Raw genomic sequence first — 20,865 nt, 5'->3', positions numbered from 1 at the left:
TCCAACACCTCAGAATAGTCCGTGCACACGTTATTAGGCCAGTTTTTAATATTCTAAAACAATATTTGTCCAACAGAGGTACCACCGTTCTGTCTCCAAGGAGACATAGTCTTGGCGATCTGGGAAGTTCACAATTTAATGATTTACTCATACATTCTATAACTTTTTCCCATAAGGGGAGGATCTTTGAGCATTCCCATAATGCATGCATAAAGGTGCCCCTTTCTACCCCACACTTCCAGCATAGATCATTATTAATTAATCCCATTCTGTTAAGTCTTGATCTTGGGGGTTATAGTTGAGATATTCTGGGTTCAGATGATGAGACTTCCCTCTCTGGGTTGGTGTATGTGATGGCTGCGTTTTTACCGGTTAAGGTCGAGGCCAAAGGTTACGTAGCACATTTAGAAACAACACGTTGTTGACCAAAACTGTTTATTAAATCCCAATTTGTTTCAGGGAGCTGGTGAATGTGTGCTGTTGTTTATATGTTGTGGACTGGTTTAATAGTCAGAGGTAGCAGTGTGGTCCATGTGTTTTTGATGAGAAGCTTCCCACAGCGAGTTTAGAGCAGCAGCCCGACGAGGCTGATCATGAAGGAAGTAATTTTTATTTATATAGCACCTTTCACAGACAACTGAATGTAACAAGGTGCTTCACCAAAAAATAAAACATCAATAATAACACGAATTAAAGCTGCAGGTTCAGGCTGCAGTGGAAGCTTGTATGACTTGCATGTAGATTCTTCAGGCCTGGACATACAACAGAAAGTAGGAACTATCAGATATCGACCAATCAGAAGAAGGGGGGTGCGCTTTTTGGAGTCTAGTGTCGCCACCGTAACGCTTTTGACTGAGAAAAGTAATGCGCGTAGTCACACGATGGAGACACATTTTGATGTATAACACATCTGGGTGCACGTTACGGTTCGGGCCGTATTAACGGCAGAAGAAATGGCATAAATTGCGCCAAAATTACACGATTAATTCAAAACGGCCGACTTCCTGTTGGGTTTCAGCCATGGCGCCAAGATATTATAAAACAACCTTCTCACTACTGCTGTTTCAAAGCTCAGAAAAACAGGTGGGTTTGAAGTTTGCTCTTAAAAGCATCGATGGAGTCCAGAGAATGTAGAGACAGCGGGTTTGTTCCAGGGCCTCGGTGCAACGGCCTGGAAGGAGAGATCTCCTCGCGTCTTAAAGCGGGTACGGGGGACCATGAGTAGACTCTTTTCACATGATCTCAGCCTCCCAGATGGAGTGTAGGGGCCGAGTAGGTCCTGGATGTAGGAGGGAGCATGACCATGCAGAGCTATAAAAGTCAGGATCAAGATTTTAAAGTTAAAATGAAAAGGGACGGGGAGCCAGTGAAGAGTTTTTGAACTTGGGGTGATGTAAGTCCTCCTATCAGAGCAGGTCAGCAGCCTTGCTGCAGAATTTTGGACTTGCTGAAGACGAAAGTTTGAGTGTTCTTCATTTTACAAGAAAAACTGTCCCTGAATACCACACGGCGAGAGGGACGTGGTCAGTGGCAGCTGGCTGGAGGGAGATCGCCAGGGAGCTGGAAGGTTCTGATAAGATAATAAGATATAATAATAATAATAATAAGAATCTTATTAGGGCTTAATTTGTGCCAGATCCTGCTGGTACCTAGGATCCGGCACCTCCTTTTATCCATATTCCCTCTGTGTTTTATTTCTCATTGAAGTTACTCATAGATCGCCTGTTTGTCTATTTCGGATACATTTAATCAGAAAAAAGAGAAGAGGGCCCTTTTCTCTGCGCTCTCTCCCTGATCTCCTGCGCTATGCGTCCCCGTCACCGTCTCCATCACCAGCGGTTTCCCAAATCCAACTCAGCTTGGATCATTTCTTGTGTCCTCTGCTTTTTCCCCACAGTAATGATCTGACATGCTGACATGTTTGCTGCATTTAACACCGCACGCCCCTCACTCACGCTGTTCGCTGTTTGATTGTGCCATCACACGCCGTTATTAATTGTTCTGTTTTTTCCCCACTTATTCCACCGAATAATAAGCTTGTTTTCTGGTTAGAAAGTACAAACGTAGACAGATTACAAGTAATCACCCATCTTTTACTTGTCTCTTTACTCTTTTAGGAGTTATTTTAAGAGTTTCTTTCAGGAGTGCACGGGCGGGTGCTGAATAAAGGCTGATTTATGGTTCCGCGTAAAATCGACGGCGTAGCCTACGGCGTAGGTTACGCGGCGCACACACCACCGTAGGGTCTGCGTTGGTGTAACGCGGACCATAAATCAGCCTTTTAAAGAGCGAGTTTCAGCTGTCAATCAAAAGAACGTGGGGGCCGATAACGCGTTCAGTGTGGACAGACCGCGTCCGATGCCACGCATCCGAAAGTGGAGCAGCCATCAGGACAGAGTTCATTTAAATTGATGAGGAATAATATAGAACCCAGTTCAGAAATCCACTGTGGTGTTGCGAGTTTTATTCAGTAGCCGGCGGTGAGCGGACCGAACGCAGCGCCTGACTGGGTTGGTGTGCTGACCCAGAGTGGCTCGACAACAGGACTTTTATACAGTAAGTTCAAAGCACAAAAGGCAGGAATAAACAAGCCAAGTGAGAGACGAAAAGCAATTTACAGTCGGATGTGATCTGTGGCCAAATGTCATTATCGGGCATTTGGCATGACTGTCACTGAGTTCTAAATTACCCCATAGGGTGTTCTCGTGGTTCAAGTCTGTGTTGAAGCTACTTCCAAGGTGTCGTCTCTGCAGGGGGTAGGAAGCTGGAACTTCACGTGACAAAGGTGTTGAGTCCAGTTGGAAGCCCTGCAGGGGGTAGGAAGCTGGAACTTCACGTGACAATGAGTCTCAACAAAATGTCTCTGTAAGGAACAGAAAATCCAAGTTTTGTCTGATTTTAAAAAGTTCATTTCATAAAAAGGACTTATTTGCAATTGAACAAGCATTCAATAGACAGCCGAGACAAAGGTGACGGTATTTGCCACGTGGTCTCCAGCTGGGTCGGGACGTCACATGTGGATTGTTGGTCAACAGGAGTCTGTGGAGAGCTGGAGTGCAACGCCTCGGTGATGACACTGAGATGGTTGAGACCTTGAAAATATTTGACCACAAATAAAGCTTACATTTATTTAAGTGGCCGATTATCGAATTCGATATTCATAATTTTATTAATAATCGATATCGGCCCCCCCCAAAAAAAATAAAAAAAAAATAATTTCGATTTTTTTTTTTTTTTTTTTTTTTAAGAAAAGCGGCTGCATAAAGTGCATATCTTATATTTACATTTTTGATGATTTAGCAGTGGCGGCCCGCCACTGCTAAATCATAGCCGCCACGCCTGAAATTTTTTTTCCCATTAAATTACAGGCTTTTCTCGCTCTCTCGTCTCGTCTCTCCTTCTCTGAGACATAAAACAAGCGCCCCTCCCACACATGTCAGTCACGTGCTGTCGTGTGTGCATTATCATTGGCCCCGACCAGCTGCAGGTGTCGGCGCTGCTGTCCGGCACCGCCGCTCGCTTTAACTTTTCCAAACTCGGCCTGTTTGCGCCATGAGCTCATCCGCGCGGTTGTTACGCGACTCTTTTCAAAGCAAACCGGTTTAGTAAAGACGGGAGGGGATGTTTTCTCCTCGCACGGCTCCGAAGAGCGGAGGAGCCGCTCAGTGCGACACGCGCAGCCCAGCATTTAGGCTGATTTATGGTTCCGCGTTACACCAACGCAGAGCTACGGCGTAAGCGCGCGTCGCCGCATACCCTACGCCGTATGTACGGCGTAGGTTCTGCGTCGTTTTAACGAGGAACCATAATTCAGGCTTTTCTCTTCCACAGCTGAGAAACGTCACCTAGTGTTGCTTAAATGTGGCCACATGAAATCATTCACTATCATCAAAACAAAGTCAAACAAGACGACATGGCGTCATATTTCTAACAATAAATGAAAGTGATGCAAAGTAAAGGAGGAGAGGATGAAACATTGCAGTCCCTGCACCTACAATTTAATATAAAGGTGCTCTAAGGGGCCCCTGCTGCTCAGAGCAGCTCATCCTGGTAAAACCTGGTAAAACCAGGTAAAACCTGGTAAAACCAGGACCAGAACATGCATTTTTGGACATTTACTCCACAATAAATAAATAAACAATAATATTATGAACCTGAGGGTTTGACTTGTGGTGTTCTTTGACTTATTGTTTACACTTTACACAGTTTGAGTTACAGTATGAAGATTCCTCTTATTTAAGTTCTCCCATGCAGCTTTGTTTTTATTTATCATTATTGAGGAATGCTGGTGTAAAGAAGAGGGATGGGGGGGGGGATTGCATCTGTGATTGCAATGTGATCATTTACTGAAATACTGCATTTTCTTTTTGTATTAAGAATGTTCTAGTTAAAGCAATAAATTGCTCACCATTCATTTAAATGAATTCTTGTATTGAAATTTGTTTTCTCCCAAAAAGGTAAAAAAGGGTAATAATCGTATCGGCTGATATCGGCTATCGGTCTTTTTGATTTCCCCCTAATCGGTGATCGAAATAATCGAAAAAAAGGCTGATCGGTCGGACACTAGCAGTAATTCTGTTTTTTAAATTTGAAATGATTTGGCTCCCGTTCTGCACATGAAAAGACAAAGGCTGCCAGAGTCTGACTTGCAAATCTTGAAATGATTTATGAGGATGAGTTTATAAGCTCCAAATCTTGTAGACTTGAATTTGAGCCCGCGGAGCGGAGGAAGGTTAAGACCAGGGAAACGGTGGATTAGTGACGTGGTAATGTTGTTGTGTATCATAGATACGCTGTCTTTATCTTCAGAGAGACCGCCGCTACGGCCTCTAAAGCTTACATTTATTTCTGAAAGAAACTGAAAAGCAGTCATTCTGTTTTTTTAAATTTGAAATAATTTCGTAGAAAAAACATAAAACGACTCAATTCCAGTTCTGGGAAAAAAAATCCCATTAACGGTCTTTTCTCCTGCTTGAAAGGATGAAAGCCCAGCACACGTCATGATGGACGTACGCACAAACATCATGGTCTTGAGTGTGCGTGGGAGTGTTTCCATTTTCTTTTTTCTTTTTTCTTTTGTCACCCCCTGCTTTTAAGCTATATATATTTCTGAGCTGACCACAGATGTTCCCCTGCAGCTCCTCTTGTACAGCTTGTTCTGAGAGCTTTTTGAAAAGCATTCAAATAGAAAGCTGACTTTATTCATTTGAGGCTGCATTTCAAAATAAGAATTTGTTCTTAAATTGCTTGCCTGGGTAAATAAAGGTTAAATAAATTCACAAGTAATAAAACATCCATATTAATTACACTCTGGAGCTTTAAGTTACAGCCTTGAAGAGCAAATTGCAGGTTAGGGTTTTTTCCAAAATTATACCTGACCTTATCTGAAAATGACTATGTGAGAAGTTAATGTAGGATTTAATATGTTTTACAAGACATAAGGGCACGTATTCAGAGGAAAAAGTGGCTGATTTTAGCAAAGCTCCTAAAAACGCTTTTTTTTTCGAACACAGCGTCATATGACGCAGCAGGAGGGAGACGTCTGCACAGCTGGCGTTGAAAGCCGGTTGAAAGCGCTGTAGGAAACAGTCATTTAAATACAAGAACCTCAATTTTTATCTAAAACTTAGACTGTTTTCTGGTAAAATAGCACTATATCTGGTACATTACTGTCTTTATTTCAACACTCGCTCATTTTCTCTTCCGTAACTTTCACTGTCACCAATCACCGATACATTTTCTGTCCGTTAGCCTCCGTTAGCATCTTAGCATGGCCGCTCCGGCTCCCACCGCTTCACCTCTTTCCTGCTCAGTGTGTGAAATGTTTAGTTATTCCTCTGCCTCCTTTAGTGAAGACGGTAAGTGCTTAAAGTGTAGCTTATTTGCAGGGCTGGAGGCGAGGCTCAGTCAGTTAGAGGTCCGGTTTGGCCAACTAAACCATAGTCCGAGAGCCTCCTCAGCTAACCAGGCTAAGCTAGCGGCGGACCGGCCCGTAGCAGCTGAGCGTAACCGCTCCCCTGCAGCTCCCGAGCAGCCGGCCAGGCAGGGCAGCTGGGTGACGGTTCGGAGGAAGGGTAGTCTTAAAGGGCTCACGGAACACCACCCGCTTCATTTGTCTAACCGTTTTTCCCCACTCAGCGACACATCTGTTGAGAAACAGACCCTGGTGATTGGAGACTCTATTGTGAGACATGTGAAGCCGACTCCAGAGACCTTAGTTAGGTGTATCCCGGGGGCCAGAGCGGGCGACATAGAAGCAAATTTGAAGCTACTGGCAAAGGGTAATCGTAAATATGGTAAAGTTATCATCAATGTCGGAGCTAATGACTCCCGTCTTCGCCAGTCGGAAGTAACCAGAATGAATATTGTCTCGGTGTGTAACTTCGCCAAGACCATGTCGGACTCTGTAGGTTTTTCTGGCCCCCTCCCCAATCTGACCAGCGATGACATGTTTAGTCGCATGCTCTCGCTCCGCCGCTGGTTGTCTCAGTGGTGTTCAGAAAACGACGTGGACTTTATTGACAACTGGGAGACATTCTGGGGAAAGCCCGGTCTGATTAGAAGGGACGGCATTCATCCCACCCGGGATGGTGCAGCTCTTATGTCTAGAAATCTGGCCAATGTTATTAGACACTCCCCCTGACAATGCAGGGTCCAGGCCAGGATGCAGAGCTGTAGTTTAACAGGGCTGGAGGCGAGGCTTAGTCAGTTAGAGGTGCCTAGCAAAATAGAAGTGGTTGCAGTTCCCCGCCCTCCAAAAGTTCACCAGGTGCAGCGTTATAGAGGCGTTAACCAAGATAACCTTGTAAAAATTAAAACCAATGTACATTTGGTACCAATTGCAGACCTAAAAATTAGATGCGGACTACTAAATATACGATCATTAAGCTCTAAGTCTCTGTTAGTAAATGATATAATTACAGAGAGCAGGAGTGATATTTTCTGCTTAACAGAAACATGGTTACAGGAGGAAGAGTATGTTAGTTTGAATGAATCAACTCCGCCCGGCTACTTTAATCATCACATTCCTAGAAGCACGGGCCGAGGCGGAGGAGTCGCAGCAATTTATAACTCCGGTCTCGAAACAAAAATTGAACCTAAGTGCAACTATAATACATTTGAAAGCCTCATGCTTGGTCTGAAATTTCCGAGCCGGAAATCAGAGAAGCCAGTTGTGTTAGTGGTAGTGTACCGGCCCCCTGCTGGTGCGTATCTGGAGTTTTTGTCTGAATTTTCAGATTTCCTTTCTGGATTATTGATCAGCACAGATAAATTCATCATAGTGGGTGATTTTAACATTCATATGGATGTTGAAAGCGATAATCTTAAATTAGCCTTCGATTCTCTTCTAGAATCAATGGGTATCTCACAAAAAGTGGATAAACCGACGCACTGTTTTAATCATACTCTCGATCTCGTTCTCACCTACGGTGTTGAAACTGATGGTCTGTTGGTGTCACCTGTAAACTCCCTTTTATCCGACCATTACTTAATAACGTTTGAATTTAATTTTGTTGATGTTGAAGTGCAAAATAGGAGGTATTATTTTAGCAGATGTTTGTCTGATGAAGTTATTGTTAAATTTAGGGAGGCCATTGCTTATCTTACGACAGTGCGAAATAGTGATGTAGTCGAGGCCAGTGACCTGGGTTCTACCTCTGCAGATGTTGATTTCCTTGCTAGTAACACTGCTGATTTGTTGCATTCAGCTTTAGATGAAGTTGCTCCTTTGAAAAGGAGGGTTTCTAGCCACAGGAGCTTAACTCCCTGGTACAATTCAGATATTCGCATGTTGAAACAAAGCGTGCGTAAAATGGAAAGGAAGTGGTACTCTTGTAGGTCTGTAGACTCTCATCGTGAATGGAGAGATATTCTAATAGTATATAAAAAAGCCATTCGCAAAGCCAGAACAGCTTATTATTCAACGTTGATAGAGGATAACAAAAGTAACCCACGTTTTCTGTTCAGCACTGTAGCCAGGCTGACAAAGAGTCACAACTCTGTTGAGCCGTGCATTCCTGCAGCTCTCAGTAGTGAGGACTTTATGGGCTTCTTCAACAGTAAAATCGCGAGAATTAGAGAAGAAATCAACCAGCCGGTTGTAGCTGTTTCTTCAGCTTTAGCGACTTCCCTAGGCTCTGACTTGTCTCTAGACTGTTTTGATCCTATAGACCTCCCTGAGCTGACTTCACTCGTTAATAGAGCTAAGTCAACCACATGTATGTTAGACCCCATCCCGACTCGACTATTCAAACATATTTTTTCTCTTATTGGTACGACAATACTGGACCAAATTAACTTATCCCTAAGTTTAGGATATGTACCACAGGTTTTCAAAGTCGCAGTAATTAAACCTTTACTTAAAAAACCTTCTCTTGACCCAGACACCTTAGCTAATTATAGACCAATTTCCAACCTTCCATTTGTGTCTAAAATTCTGGAAAAGGCAGTTTCAAGCCAGTTATGTGACTATTTGTATAGAAATGATCTGTTTGAAGTCTTTCAGTCAGGGTTCAGAATGCATCATAGCACAGAGACAGCACTTGTTCGAGTCACGAATGACCTCCTTATGGCCTCAGATAAGGGATTAGTGTCCATACTGGTTCTACTGGACCTCAGTGCTGCTTTTGACACTATAGATCATGGCATTTTACTGCACAGGTTAGAGCATGTTGTTGGGATTAAAGGGACAGCTCTATGTTGGTTTAAATCATACCTATCTGACAGGTTCCAGTTTGTTCATGTACATGAGGTTTCTTCAGAACAGTCAAGGGTCTGTTATGGTGTTCCGCAGGGTTCAGTGCTAGGGCCAATCTTGTTCAGTTTATACATGCAGCCGTTGGGAAGTATAATCCAGAATCACGGCATACAATTTCATTGTTATGCTGATGATACGCAGCTCTATTTGTCTATGAAGCCGGATGAAACAGAACCGTTAGTTAAACTTCAGGCATGTCTTAGGGACATCAAGGACTGGATGTCCAGAAATTTCCTGCTTCTAAATTCAGATAAAACAGAGGTTATCATTCTTGGTCCAGAGCATCTTAGGAAGGGATTAGATGGTGTTGCGATGGCTTCCAGTGCAACTGTGAGAAATCTTGGTGTTATTTTCGATCAGGATTTGTCGTTTAAACCATATGTCAATCAGGTTTGTAAAATAGCCTTTTTCCATCTCCGTAATATTGCAAAGATTAGGAAAATCCTCTCACAGAGTGATGCAGAAAAACTAGTTCATGCGTTTGTATCTTCTAGACTAGATTACTGTAATGTGTTGTTAGCAGGATGTCCAAGTAATTTGCTGAATAGGCTCCAGCTGATCCAAAATGCAGCAGCACGAGTACTGACAGGAATTAGCAGGAGAGACCACGTCTCTCCAGTGTTAGCGTCGCTCCATTGGTTACCCGTAAAATTCAGAATCCAATTTAAAATTTTATTACTTGCGTATAAAGCCCAAAACGGCTTAGCTCCGCATTATTTGCAAGACCTGATAGTGCCTTATGTTCCTGTCAGAGCTCTCCGTTCTCAGAGTGCAGGTTTACTCGTAGTTCCTAGAGTATCTAAATGTAGATTTGGAGGGCGGGCGTTCTGCTATCAGGCACCACTACTATGGAACCAACTTCCAATCTGGGTTAAGGAGGCTGACACCACCTCCACCTTTAAAACTAAACTTAAAACATTTCTGTTTAGTAAAGCCTATAGTTAGTGTTAAGTAAACCTCTAGCTGGTGTTGGTAAATCTCTAGGTAGTGTAAACTTTAGTGTGTCAGAGTCGCTCCTGTGGTTTCTTGTGCTGGCCCCCCCTTCTCCTCCCTTTTCTCTCTTTTGTCCATGTTGCAGCATCCTTTGCCGGACACCGGAACCTGCAGTGTGGGAGTGAGGGGGGCAGGGTAACGGCCCCTTTTGGGCGGGGGAGAATGTTCGTCCCTCAAGACTCCTCTCCCTGGCCCTGCCCCTTCTCAACCTTTCCCCGACCCTGCACCCCAACCTGGGACTTGATGATTGGGCCGGAGCTTTGGGAGCTGCGTGCTGGCCTGCGGTCCCCACCCCTGGTCATCCCGTTGCTGGCCCCCCCTTCTCCTCCCTTTTCTCTCTTTTGTCCTGCAGGTGGCCGTGGGTGGCTTGTAGCTTGCATTACGGAGCACAAGTCTTTTCCTGACCCTGCACCCCAACCTGGGACTTGCTGATTGGGCCGGAGCTTCGGGAGCTGTGTGCTGGCCTGCGGTCCCCACCCCCGGTCATCCCGTTGCTGCTTCCACCTGCCTGCTGTGCTGTTGCCGTCCCTGACCCACCAGTCTGGCCCTCGGCAGGAGGGTCCCCCCTGATGAGCCTGGTCCTGCTCAAGGTTTCTTCCCTCCTAAAGGGGAGTTTTTCCTTGCCACTGTTTGGCTTAAGGTTTTTCTCCCACTAGGGGAGTTTTTACCTGCCATTGTTTATGTAATAACTGCTCGGGGGTCATGTTCTGGGTATGGGTCTCTGTAAAGCGTCTAGAGACAACTCTGTTGTATTAGACGCTATATAAATAAAATTGAATTGAATTGAATTGAATTGAATTCAATAAAGTGGCAGCTGCTGGAGGGAGATCGCCAGGGAGCTGGAAGGTTCTGATAAGATAATAAGATATAATAATAAGAATCTTATTATGCCTTAATTTGTGCCAGATCCGGCACCTCCTTTTATCCATATTCCCTCTGTGTTTTATTTCTCATTGAAGTTACTCACTTACGCCTGTTTGTCTATTTCGGATGCATTTAATCAGAAAAAAGAGAAGAGGACCCTTTTCTCTGCGCTCTCTCCCCGATCTGCTGCGCTGTGCGTGACGTCTCCCAAATTTTCCCAAATCCAACTCAGCCTGGATCATTTCTCGTGTCCTCTGCTTTTTCCCCACATCCCAGTAATGATCTGACATGCTGACATGTTTGCAGCATTTAACACCACACGCCCCTCACTCACGCTGTTCACTGTTTGATTGTGCCATCACACGCCGTTATTAATTGTTCGGTTTTTTCCCCACTTATTCCACTGAATAATAAGCTTGTTTTCTGTTTAGAAAGTACAAACGTAGACAGATTACAAGTAATCACCCATCTTTTACTTGCCTCTTTACTCTTTTAGGAGTTATTTTAGGAGTTTCTTTCAGGAGTGCACAGGCGGGTGCTGCGGTGAATAAAGGCTGATTTATGGTTCTGCGTAAAATCGACGGCGTAGCCAACGGCGTAGGTTACGCGGCGCACGCAGCGCCGTAGGGTCTGCGTTGGTGTAACGTGGAACATAGTTTCAGCTGTCAGTCAAAAGAACGTGGGGGCCGATAACGGGTTCAGTGTGGACAGAGAGCGTCCGATGCCACGCAGTGCGACGCGATAGTCGGACGCTCGCGTCCAGTTAGGACAAGGTGTAACGGGTTGGTAATTATAAGACTGTGGCCCGTCATATTGGTGTGAATACACATTCACAACCTCTTCAGTGTCACAACTAACATTAAGATCCATTATTTTTCCTATTGTTGAAATTCACCGCACTCCCTGCCGCTACATCACTTCTGGTTCAGCTTTTTTTCAACTCCGGAGGTCACTGTAGTATATATTTATGCGTATTTCAATGAAAATTCAGTTCCTACATTATTTTCCTACACATTGATTCACAGGGGTCTCCAACCTGCAATCTGCTCTTTAACCGACCTGGTGGGATCAGCACAGAACTAAATGTTGGCTCAGTTATTTTGCTAACTGGAGGTTTCATGTTGAACTCACTTAATTTCCTGTGAAACTGCTGGATAGCGGCACCAGTGAGGTAGCACATCTTTCCCTGCATATCCTCCTTTTGTCTCCACGGAGCAGCTACAGGAGGAGGATGGAAGACCAGCTGCAGCGGGACGACATCAGCAGGGTCTGGAGGAGCCTGAACACCATATCAGGACGTAGCAACTCCAGACCCGCGCTGGACAGGGACCAGGAGTGGGTGGATGACCTGAACCGGTTCTTCAACCGGTTTGAACAACCAGACACCCCTCCCACCACCCACCCAGCCCTGCTGCAACTTCCCCCGACTGGAGCCTCTTCTGCTCCAAGGACTCTCACCTCAACCCCCCTCCCTGCTACTCCCCCTCCACAACCCCCCAGCCCACTCTCAACTCCACCGAACCTACCAACCCCCCTCCCTGCAACCCCGCCCAGCCCACTCACCACCCCCCCACCCAGCCCACTCACCACCCCCCCGCCCAGCCCACTCACCACCCCCCCACCCAGCCCACTCACCACCCCCCCGCCCAGCCCACTCACCACCCCCCCACCCAGCGTGGTGCTCTCCACAGCCCAGGTGGAGAGAGGACTGGCCAGGCTCAAGGCGAGGAAAGCAACGGGTCCTGATGGCATCACCTCCAGGCTGCTCAGATCCTGCTCCAGGCAACTGTGCAGGATCGTGGAGCACATATTCAACATGAGCCTGAGGCTGCACAAGGTACCACAGCTGTGGAAGACGTCCTGCGTGGTACCGGTGCCCAAGTCGTCTCGACCCAGCGACTTCAGCCACTACCGGCCGGTGGCCCTAACATCCCACCTGGCGAAGACTCTGGAGAGGCTGGTCCTCCACCACCTGCGCCCCCTGGTGAGCTCCACCGCCGACCCCCTGCAGTTCGCCTACCGGCCGAGCATCGGAGTTGAGGACGCCGTCATCTTCCTGATGCAGAGGTCCCTGGCCCACCTGGAGCGGGCTGGAAGCACTGTGAGGATCATGTTTTATGATTTCTCCAGTGCCTTCAACACCATCCAGCCACAACTGCTGGGGGACAAACTACACCATGCTGGAGTCTGCCAACCGCTGACATCATGGGTCCTGGACTTCCTCACTAACAGACCACAGTTTGTGAGGACAGGAGGCCGTGTGTCTGACACGGTGGTCTGCAGCACTGGAGCTCCACAGGGGACCGTCCTGGCCCCCCTCCTCTTCACCGCTTCACTGCTGGAGCAGCAGCATCACTGCAGCAGAGAGGAAGAGACTGGACAGGGTGGTGAGGAAAGCCGGCTCTGTCCTGGGCTGCAGTCTGGACCGGGTGGAGGTGGTGGGGGAGAGGAGGATGGTGGCTAAACTGTCCTCCATCATGGACAATGTCTCCCACCCCCTTCATGAGACTGTCAGAGCCCTGGAGAGCTCCATCAGTGACCGGCTTCGTCACCCACGATGCACCACCGAGAGGCATCGCAGGTCCTTCCTCCCCGCTGCCATCAGACTATATAACCAGGCCTGCTCTCAGTAGCCAACAGACAATAATATGTGCAATAACTTAAGATGTGCAATATCTGCCAATCTACCTCACACTCCACCTGCTTTTCTGCACTGTTCATCTGTATATACTGTTCATACCCTGTTTATACATATTTTATACATATTTTATACGTATCTTTTGTATGTTTTATATATTTTTTATTTCTGACTTTTCAGTCCTTTTACCCCTCCCTTATATGTGTGTGCTGCAACAAATAAGTTTCCCCACTGAGGGAGAAAATAAAAGGATATTCTATTCTATTCTATTCTATTCTTCCTCCCGTCACCTCAGCAGGGGTTAGTCCGGTACCTGCAGGTGCGTTTGAGGTGAAACCACACCAGCAGCTCCGGGTGGGGGGTCCAAGTCACAGGAAAGGAAGTCCAGTTTGCTGACTTGATGTTTCGTATTTACACATTTAATCTCAGAATGTATTTGTTTCTCAAAGCTTTGTCTCAGGTCCCGTTTACACGTAGCAAAAACGGTGGCGTTTTCATGCGTTTTGGCCGTTCGTTTACACGAAAATGGAGCTCAAAGTCACCAAAACGATCATGTCTGAAAACTCCGGCCAAAGTGGAGATTTGCAAAAACTCTGTTTTCACGTTTGCTTGTAAACAGAGGGAAACGGACATTTAGGCTTCAGAACGTCACATTATGCCACGGAAACGTCACCACACTGCAAAATCTCAAAATCTTACCAGGAATATTTCTAGTTATATTCTTATTTCTAGTTAAAAAACTAGTTAAAACAAGACTCATCACTGGAAAAAAGTTAAAATTTACTTGAAACAGGTGAAAATTGTCAAATAATCAGTCAGTTTACACCTGTCCCTCTTGTGGAGGTGCTGGTACAAATTAAAGTAAAGTATACAATGTGTACTACGGAGCATGTACTATGCACTACACCAGCATGGGTTGGAGATTGCTGCACACGAGATTTAACTTAAGACCTGGTGCAATTAAATATTTCCTGTTTGTTTGGGCCCCTGTTGAGAAATGAAATATGATGACGTAGATGACACAGCATGGGATGTTCACATATGTGGACGCCAGGTCTTGGGAGGAGATGGGTTATTTCTGCACACAATATTTAAGATCAAAATTACTGTTTGAAGTTAGTTTTTATATGCAAGAAATGTGCAAAAAAATACAAGTATTTATATTTTTTAAGATATACCAGAGGAGCTTTTATGAAGATCTGTTCACGTGAACAAGTTTTAGTTTAAAATGTATTTAAAAAAAAAAAAATACAACGTTTTCACATGTGAACACATCTTCCCAAAACATCTTCTAAAGTATTTTGGCTGTAGATATAATTTAGTTTTCTCTCGCTCCCGTTCTGCACATGCACAGACAAAGGCTGCCAGAGTCTGACTTGCAAATCTTGAAATGATTTATGAGTATGAGTTTATAAGCTCCAAATCTTGTAGACTTGAATTTGAGCCTGCGGAGCGGAGGAAGGTTAAGACCAGGGAAACGGCGGATTAGTGACGTGGTAATGTTGTTGTGTATCATAGATACGCTGTCTTTATCTTCAGAGAGACTGCCGCTACGGCCTATGAAGGATTTGTGAGGTCTGAGTTCCTCCCACTCCACGTCCACTGCTGTGGGAATGTCGAGCTTAGATGTGACACGTGTGCTGGAGACACGTTGCTAATGGGACCACCGCAAGAAAGACATGCATCATAGAGCCAACTGTGTTCATAACACATTCATTTCCTCCTCCGTTCGGTATCTAGCTACAAAATCAGTTGCACGTTTACTCATTAGGGCCCGAGCATTGAAGGTGCATGCAAGCCAGGCCTGGCGAAAAATTTGATATTTAATGGTTTGCATTAATGGGCGTGGCCTAATGGCTCAACAGCGCCCCCTAGAAAACTTTGTGCCTCAAGCCCCACAATACAGTTTGATGTACATGCACGAAAATCGCTAGACACCTGTATCATGGCGCAACTTAAACAAAAGTCTCTTGGCGCCATGGCCAAAACCAAACAGGAAGTCGCCCATTTTTAATTATTTGTGTCATTTTGGCGCAATTTATGCCATTCCTTCGGCAGTTAATGCGGCCCGAACCGTAACGTGCACCCAGGTGTGTTATACATCAAAATGTGCGTCTCCATCCTGCAACGACGCGCATTACTTTTCTCAATCAAAAGCATTACCGTGGCGACGATAGATGCCAAAAAGCGCGCCCACCCTTCATCTGATTGCTCCATATTTGATAGTTCCTACTTTCTGCCATAATTTTTGAGTGGTTGGACATAAAGACTCGTGGGTGGTGTCATCGGACTCGGTTTTGACTCCTTCACCTTAATTGCTGCAAATTAGCCCCGCCCCTTCTTCTGATTGGTTGATATCTGATAGTTCCTACTTTCTGCCATAACTTTTGAATAGTTTGATATAGAGAGTCTTGGGTGGTTTCATCCGCTAAATGTCCAGGCCTGAATACATATATGCAAGTCATACAAGCTTCCACTACAGCCTGAACGTGCACAAGGGTGGAGGACCGTTCATCGCTGCTTGCAGCTTTAATTACAACTGTAATTTTCACTCCCACAATGAAATAAACGGGTGAGCTGGTTTTTAAACGTGCCGATGGTTTCTCGTCTGACCGCTCATGCAGCCTCCGTGTTGTAACAAATCAGGTCAATATTTTAGCAGGTGAGCCTGTCAAAGCTTGTATTTCAGCCCTGAGTGGCTTTGATTGAAGTTAATTAAAAATCCTTTTTTTTTTTTTTTTTTTTTAAATTCCCTTTTCCGGCTCACTTTTTGACGCCTCATGCATATTTAAATGTCGCTGTTACACACCAGACAGAAACCCTGGCTGTCCTGCACTGATAGCGATGGCTGCACTCGCTCCTGACGCACTAATGCTCGCTCTGAGCTGTTTGACCAGTAGAGCTGCAGAAACACAGGAGCCATTTTCATTTCAAACTGATAAATTCAGAGTCAATTTGGTTCCCGAATTACAGCGTCGACCAAACACTCCTTTTGCAAGCAGCATGTGGTTATTTGGATGAAACCTTTCATTAAAAAGCAAATTAAAGCATATCATTCTGTTGCGAACATGATAAAAAAATGTCCTTGTACATTATCCTCTCGTGTTTTTATTACAAAAACAGAAAACGGCACACTTTTCTTTGAACGTTATAATCATCCACTTGAGGTATATCATTTTTTTTTCCCCTTTTGTTTTTTGTCCCTCTTTTAGGTCACAAGGCCGACTGCACGTTGACCATCGCTGACAAAGACCTGCTGGATGTGATGAGTGGACAACTGAACCCACAAAATGTGTGTATAGTTGGCTCCTTAAAACTGTTTTGTTTTATCTTACAAATCAATTAATCGCAAAAAATGTTCAGCCTTGCACTCTTGTATTATCAAACATAAATTATGTTTTTGGCTTTCATGCCATTTTCTTGTCTATCAAGATCACAATGGCATTCTCACTTGATTGAGGTTGTTAAAGACAGAAATTGACTTCAAATATGCTGCATGGCTACACCTGCATGCTAATACAATGTGTCTCTCTAAACTGTCAAATGTAAAGCACTTTTGCTTTCAAGATGTGGCAGCTACTCTGATTTAATTGATGCAATTACATTTTCAATGTTTTTCTTTCTTTCTTCTTTTCACCTGTAGAAACTGTTGTTGATGTTACAGCCGTTTCTGTGTTTAGTTCCCCTGGTCCACGTCCTCTTTACTAAGGGATTTATAAACTAGCATCCCAGCGTTTGCATGAACTCTTCAGTGTTTACATCTGTTCATTAGTTGTAAACATTACAATATATGGAAAGTCACGTAACCAAGGAATAACACAAACGTGTCAACGTTCTTTTTGCACCATGAGCTGGAATTGTAAATCCTGTGCTGCATCCTCCATTTCCACAGATTTGGAGGACGTTGTTTGCATATTAATAAAATAAATATATATGATATATTAAAATATATATGATATATATTAGAAATGCATATATGCTTTAGGTTTTTACCAACTTGGTATTAACTATTAATATATATGCCGACAAAGTAAAAAAAAAAAATCCTCTGTTTTAGGTTTCTGAAAAAAGTCAAAATTCTGACTTTTTTTTCTCTGAATTCTGACTTTAATCTCAGAATTGTATGTATTATGATATGCAATCCAGAGCCGGCACATATTACTTCACATGCAAACGCAGCTCCACATTGGTTTTCACTCTAATCCTTTTCAGGATGTCGCATACAGAACAGTTAAACCGTTTTTGATAATAATTGTTGAAATATTTTGTATTTGCACAGCACCTTTTTGTAAATATGTTACAAAGTGTTTCAAACATACAGCACATGAGCAAACATCACTTTGCACTTTGAAATGTATCAACGGTTAAAAGAATCAGAATTGCATGTTTTAGTGATGAAATTATTATATGAACGTATTTTTTTTTTTTAATTCCTTTTTCCCCTATTTGCTGTCACGACAGGCGTTCTTCAAAGGGAAACTGAAGATCACAGGAAACATGGGCATGGCGATGAAGCTGCAACATCTCCAAGTCGCGTCGGGGAAATCCAAGTTGTGAGACTTGAGCTCTTTGTTCAGTTAATTCAGCTACTCAGCACGTGATTTAAAACCTGAGATAATGTGCCTGCTGCTGAGGTCCAGTCTGTGAGGCAGCGCTCCTGATACTTGTGTCTGATGTTTTCAGCCTGAATTTTGAAGCATCAGTGAGTTTTGGGGAGTGGAAATGAGCTGACATGCTACTCTGTAAATCCTCCTGAATTTCTATGTAATGATGCTGCTTTTGGTCTAAAACATGTTTTGATCCTTAACTGTTTTGATAAATAACTCCAAAGAATCTGTAAATGCTAGAAATGACCTAATTTTTTTACTAATTTAAATAAAAATGGACATTAAATGGACCATTTTCACTTGTTGGCTTTGTTTTTTAATGTTATAATAGTTTTTTACTTCAATGTGTTGGTTTATTTTAACCCAGCATACCATCTTGGTTCACCTCCAGTCAACTCTGGACGCTCAGCTTTGTTCGGAGGATTTCTAGAATTGAAAATAAAAACGCCCCCAATTCTGTCTTTCAACAGTTTTGTACCATTACGAGTACATTAAAGTAATTTAATGTGTATCTATTTGTTTTTAAAGAGGACCTATTATGGCATTTAATGTATATTTTAAATATGCCTTGAATGTCTTAAAAACAATCTAAAGCTTTTTTTTTCTACATAAATCAGAAATTCAGCCTGTGGGCCGTGTCTCTAGTTTTACCGTTTCTAACCTCTTTATCTGTGAGTGATTCTGAGGGGGCGGGGCTATGATGATGAGGCTCTGTGCTGATTGGCTGCTTGAATGACGTGTAGCAGGGGAGGGAACAAAGCCTCTCCGGGCAGAAGAGCAGGGGCTGCGTACACAAAACGTGTCCCATGCGAAGGAGCTTCGGCGACAAAATAAATTCCATTGCTTTATTTTTTTTGTATTGGACTGTCCTAACTGGCCGTGAGTTTAACGGTTTCAGTGTGGACAGAGAGCGTCCGATGTCACGCAGCTCGACGTGATAGTCTGACGCTCTCATTCAGTTACACGCCGTAAACGGATCTTAAAGCCTGAATTACGGTTCTGCGTTAAATCGACACGTACCCTACGCCGTAGGCTCTGCGTTGGTGTAACGCAGAACCATAAATCAGCCTTTAGTTCCCTGAAGAGGGAATGGGTCACCTCGTCTTCACACCAGAGTCCTGCACTGGGTTTTCCAAAATAGCATGCGGCCCGCATGCTATTTTTTAAAACCAGATTCGAACCCGGGATTTTTTATTTTTTTAAAAACCACCCGCAAATCAGCTGTTTTTGCAGGTACCCTACCCAGTGCAGGACTCTGCTTCACACTAATTCACACAGGAAGATTTAATTGAATTCTAAACAGGTACACCACAGTTATTTACTCTGATTCCTCATCATTTCATTTCTTATGTTACAAGACAAATGAATCATGTTAACTGTAAAGAAATCACAACACTGAATTTTCACAAATGGCAACTTTATTGTTAAAAAAATAAAAGAACATAAGTTGTATATAAAAAACATTTATGCACTATTGCTGGCTCAAGGAAGGACCGTGCATCTTCTGAAGGTGTCGTTGAAGCTTCAGGTGCTTGGAAGATCTGAAACCATAAACAGAAATAAATGTATTACGGTACTAATAGAGCACCGGTGTTACCTAACGAGTGAGTGGCTCCGTTAGGGAACACTGGAGCCACCGGGGCTCCTCACCGGTCTGGTGAGCAGCTCCGGAGCTAAGCTAAATACTTAGCCCATGCAAAGATCATACTTGTAGACAAATATATATAACATAAAAAAATAACGTCACTTACCGCTGACTCGTGTGCAGTTGCCGGGTCCGTACTGTTGGTACTGATCCTTTTATGAGGGTAAGTGTTGATGCAAAACCTGTCCCTGCTGTGGAAACAGCCACCGCTTCCAAACATACCCCTTTTCCACCAAGCTGGTTCCAGGGCTGGTTCTGGGCTAGAGCCAGACTTAGCACCAGTTCTTTGGTTTTACACAGCCTAAGCGCCGGCTCCTGGCTCTCAAAACTGGTGCTACACCAGCCCTCTTTGGTTGCTGGGCCAGGCGTAAGAACTGCTTTACGTCGGGGGCGGTGGACGGTGTTACTGAACAACCAAAGCAGAACAAACACGGAAGAGCGCCGTTTTTAAACAACGCAGCGTTGAAGACGGCGGTTAAGTTAGCAGACTCTTTTATTATTACATCCATCTATTTAATAATGGATGTAAAACAGAAGCAGCAGTGGTCTACGGTACAATCCACCAACAGTAACGTCGGGGGGCTCCGTGCCCGCTGATGGAGCGGCAGCCTCGCGTCCGAGCCCACGGGGAAGCGTTCCAGCCCTGGGACGCTTGGACGCGAGGCTGCCGCTGCATCTGCGGGCACGGAGCCCGCCGATGCAGCGGCAGCTCGATCCATTTATTTAATAAAGATTCCTGGCCCGCGGGGACGCCTCCCAGCCCGCGGTTCTGGTTCCGCGTTACACCAACGCAGAGCCTACGGCGTATGTTTCGTAGGAACTGCCGGGGGCTGCCGGCTCTCGAGTCAAATTACTTAACAGGCGTTATTTGGATAAACTGAGCCCAGGTAGGGGATCTTAACAGTTACTTTTACGCCTGAAAAAAATATTAAAACTTAATAAGGTGCCATATTAACAGCGCTAAAACAGCTTTTAACTCTCGGCTTCCTCATATGGTGTGACAATCGACGCAGAGCCTGCGGCGACGGGCGCCGTACGCCGTACCCTACGCCGTAGGCTCTGCGTCGATTTAACGCGGAACCATAAATCAGCTCCGGAGCCGGCAGGCAGAAATCCCAAAATTTTCAGAGCAAATTTCTTAACAGGCGTTATTTGGATAAACTGAGCCCAGGTTGGGGATCTTACAGGTTACTTTACCTGAAAAAATATTAAAACTAATATATATAATAATAATATAACTAATAAAGTGGCATATTAACAGCGTTACACCTGAAATTAAAACAGCTTTTGGCTCTCAGCTTCCTGATCAGGTTAGGGATGAAAACGAGGGGGAGTGGTGACGTGATGACGTGGCTCTCTG

At 44.4% G+C, this 20,865-nt stretch overlaps 2 protein-coding genes across 2 annotated transcripts in view; both read left to right on the top strand.

Annotated features, from left to right (window-relative positions):
• scp2a (sterol carrier protein 2a) overlaps positions 1-18,150 on the top strand; it is a 43,237-nt gene extending 25,087 nt beyond the window's left edge. Inside the window, exons 15-16 of the mRNA XM_061731305.1 lie at positions 16,466-16,545; positions 17,715-18,150. Of these exons, the coding sequence (XP_061587289.1) occupies positions 16,466-16,545; positions 17,715-17,810 (176 nt within the window). The 3' untranslated portion in view covers positions 17,811-18,150. The remainder of the gene's footprint in view (positions 1-16,465; positions 16,546-17,714) is intronic.
• On the top strand, positions 5,648-6,610 carry LOC133452104 (uncharacterized; the record flags this gene model as incomplete). The annotated part of the gene is made up of 1 exon (XM_061731304.1): positions 5,648-6,610. A coding segment is annotated over exon 1 (840 nt), but the record flags the coding sequence as incomplete, so codon positions are not given.
• Positions 18,151-20,865: the final 2,715 nt, after the last annotated feature.

This window comes from Cololabis saira, chromosome 10 (assembly GCF_033807715.1).
Source record: "Cololabis saira isolate AMF1-May2022 chromosome 10, fColSai1.1, whole genome shotgun sequence".
In the NCBI taxonomy this organism is placed as follows: domain Eukaryota; kingdom Metazoa; phylum Chordata; class Actinopteri; order Beloniformes; family Belonidae; genus Cololabis; species Cololabis saira.
This window is presented reverse-complemented; position numbering and strand designations above follow the sequence as displayed.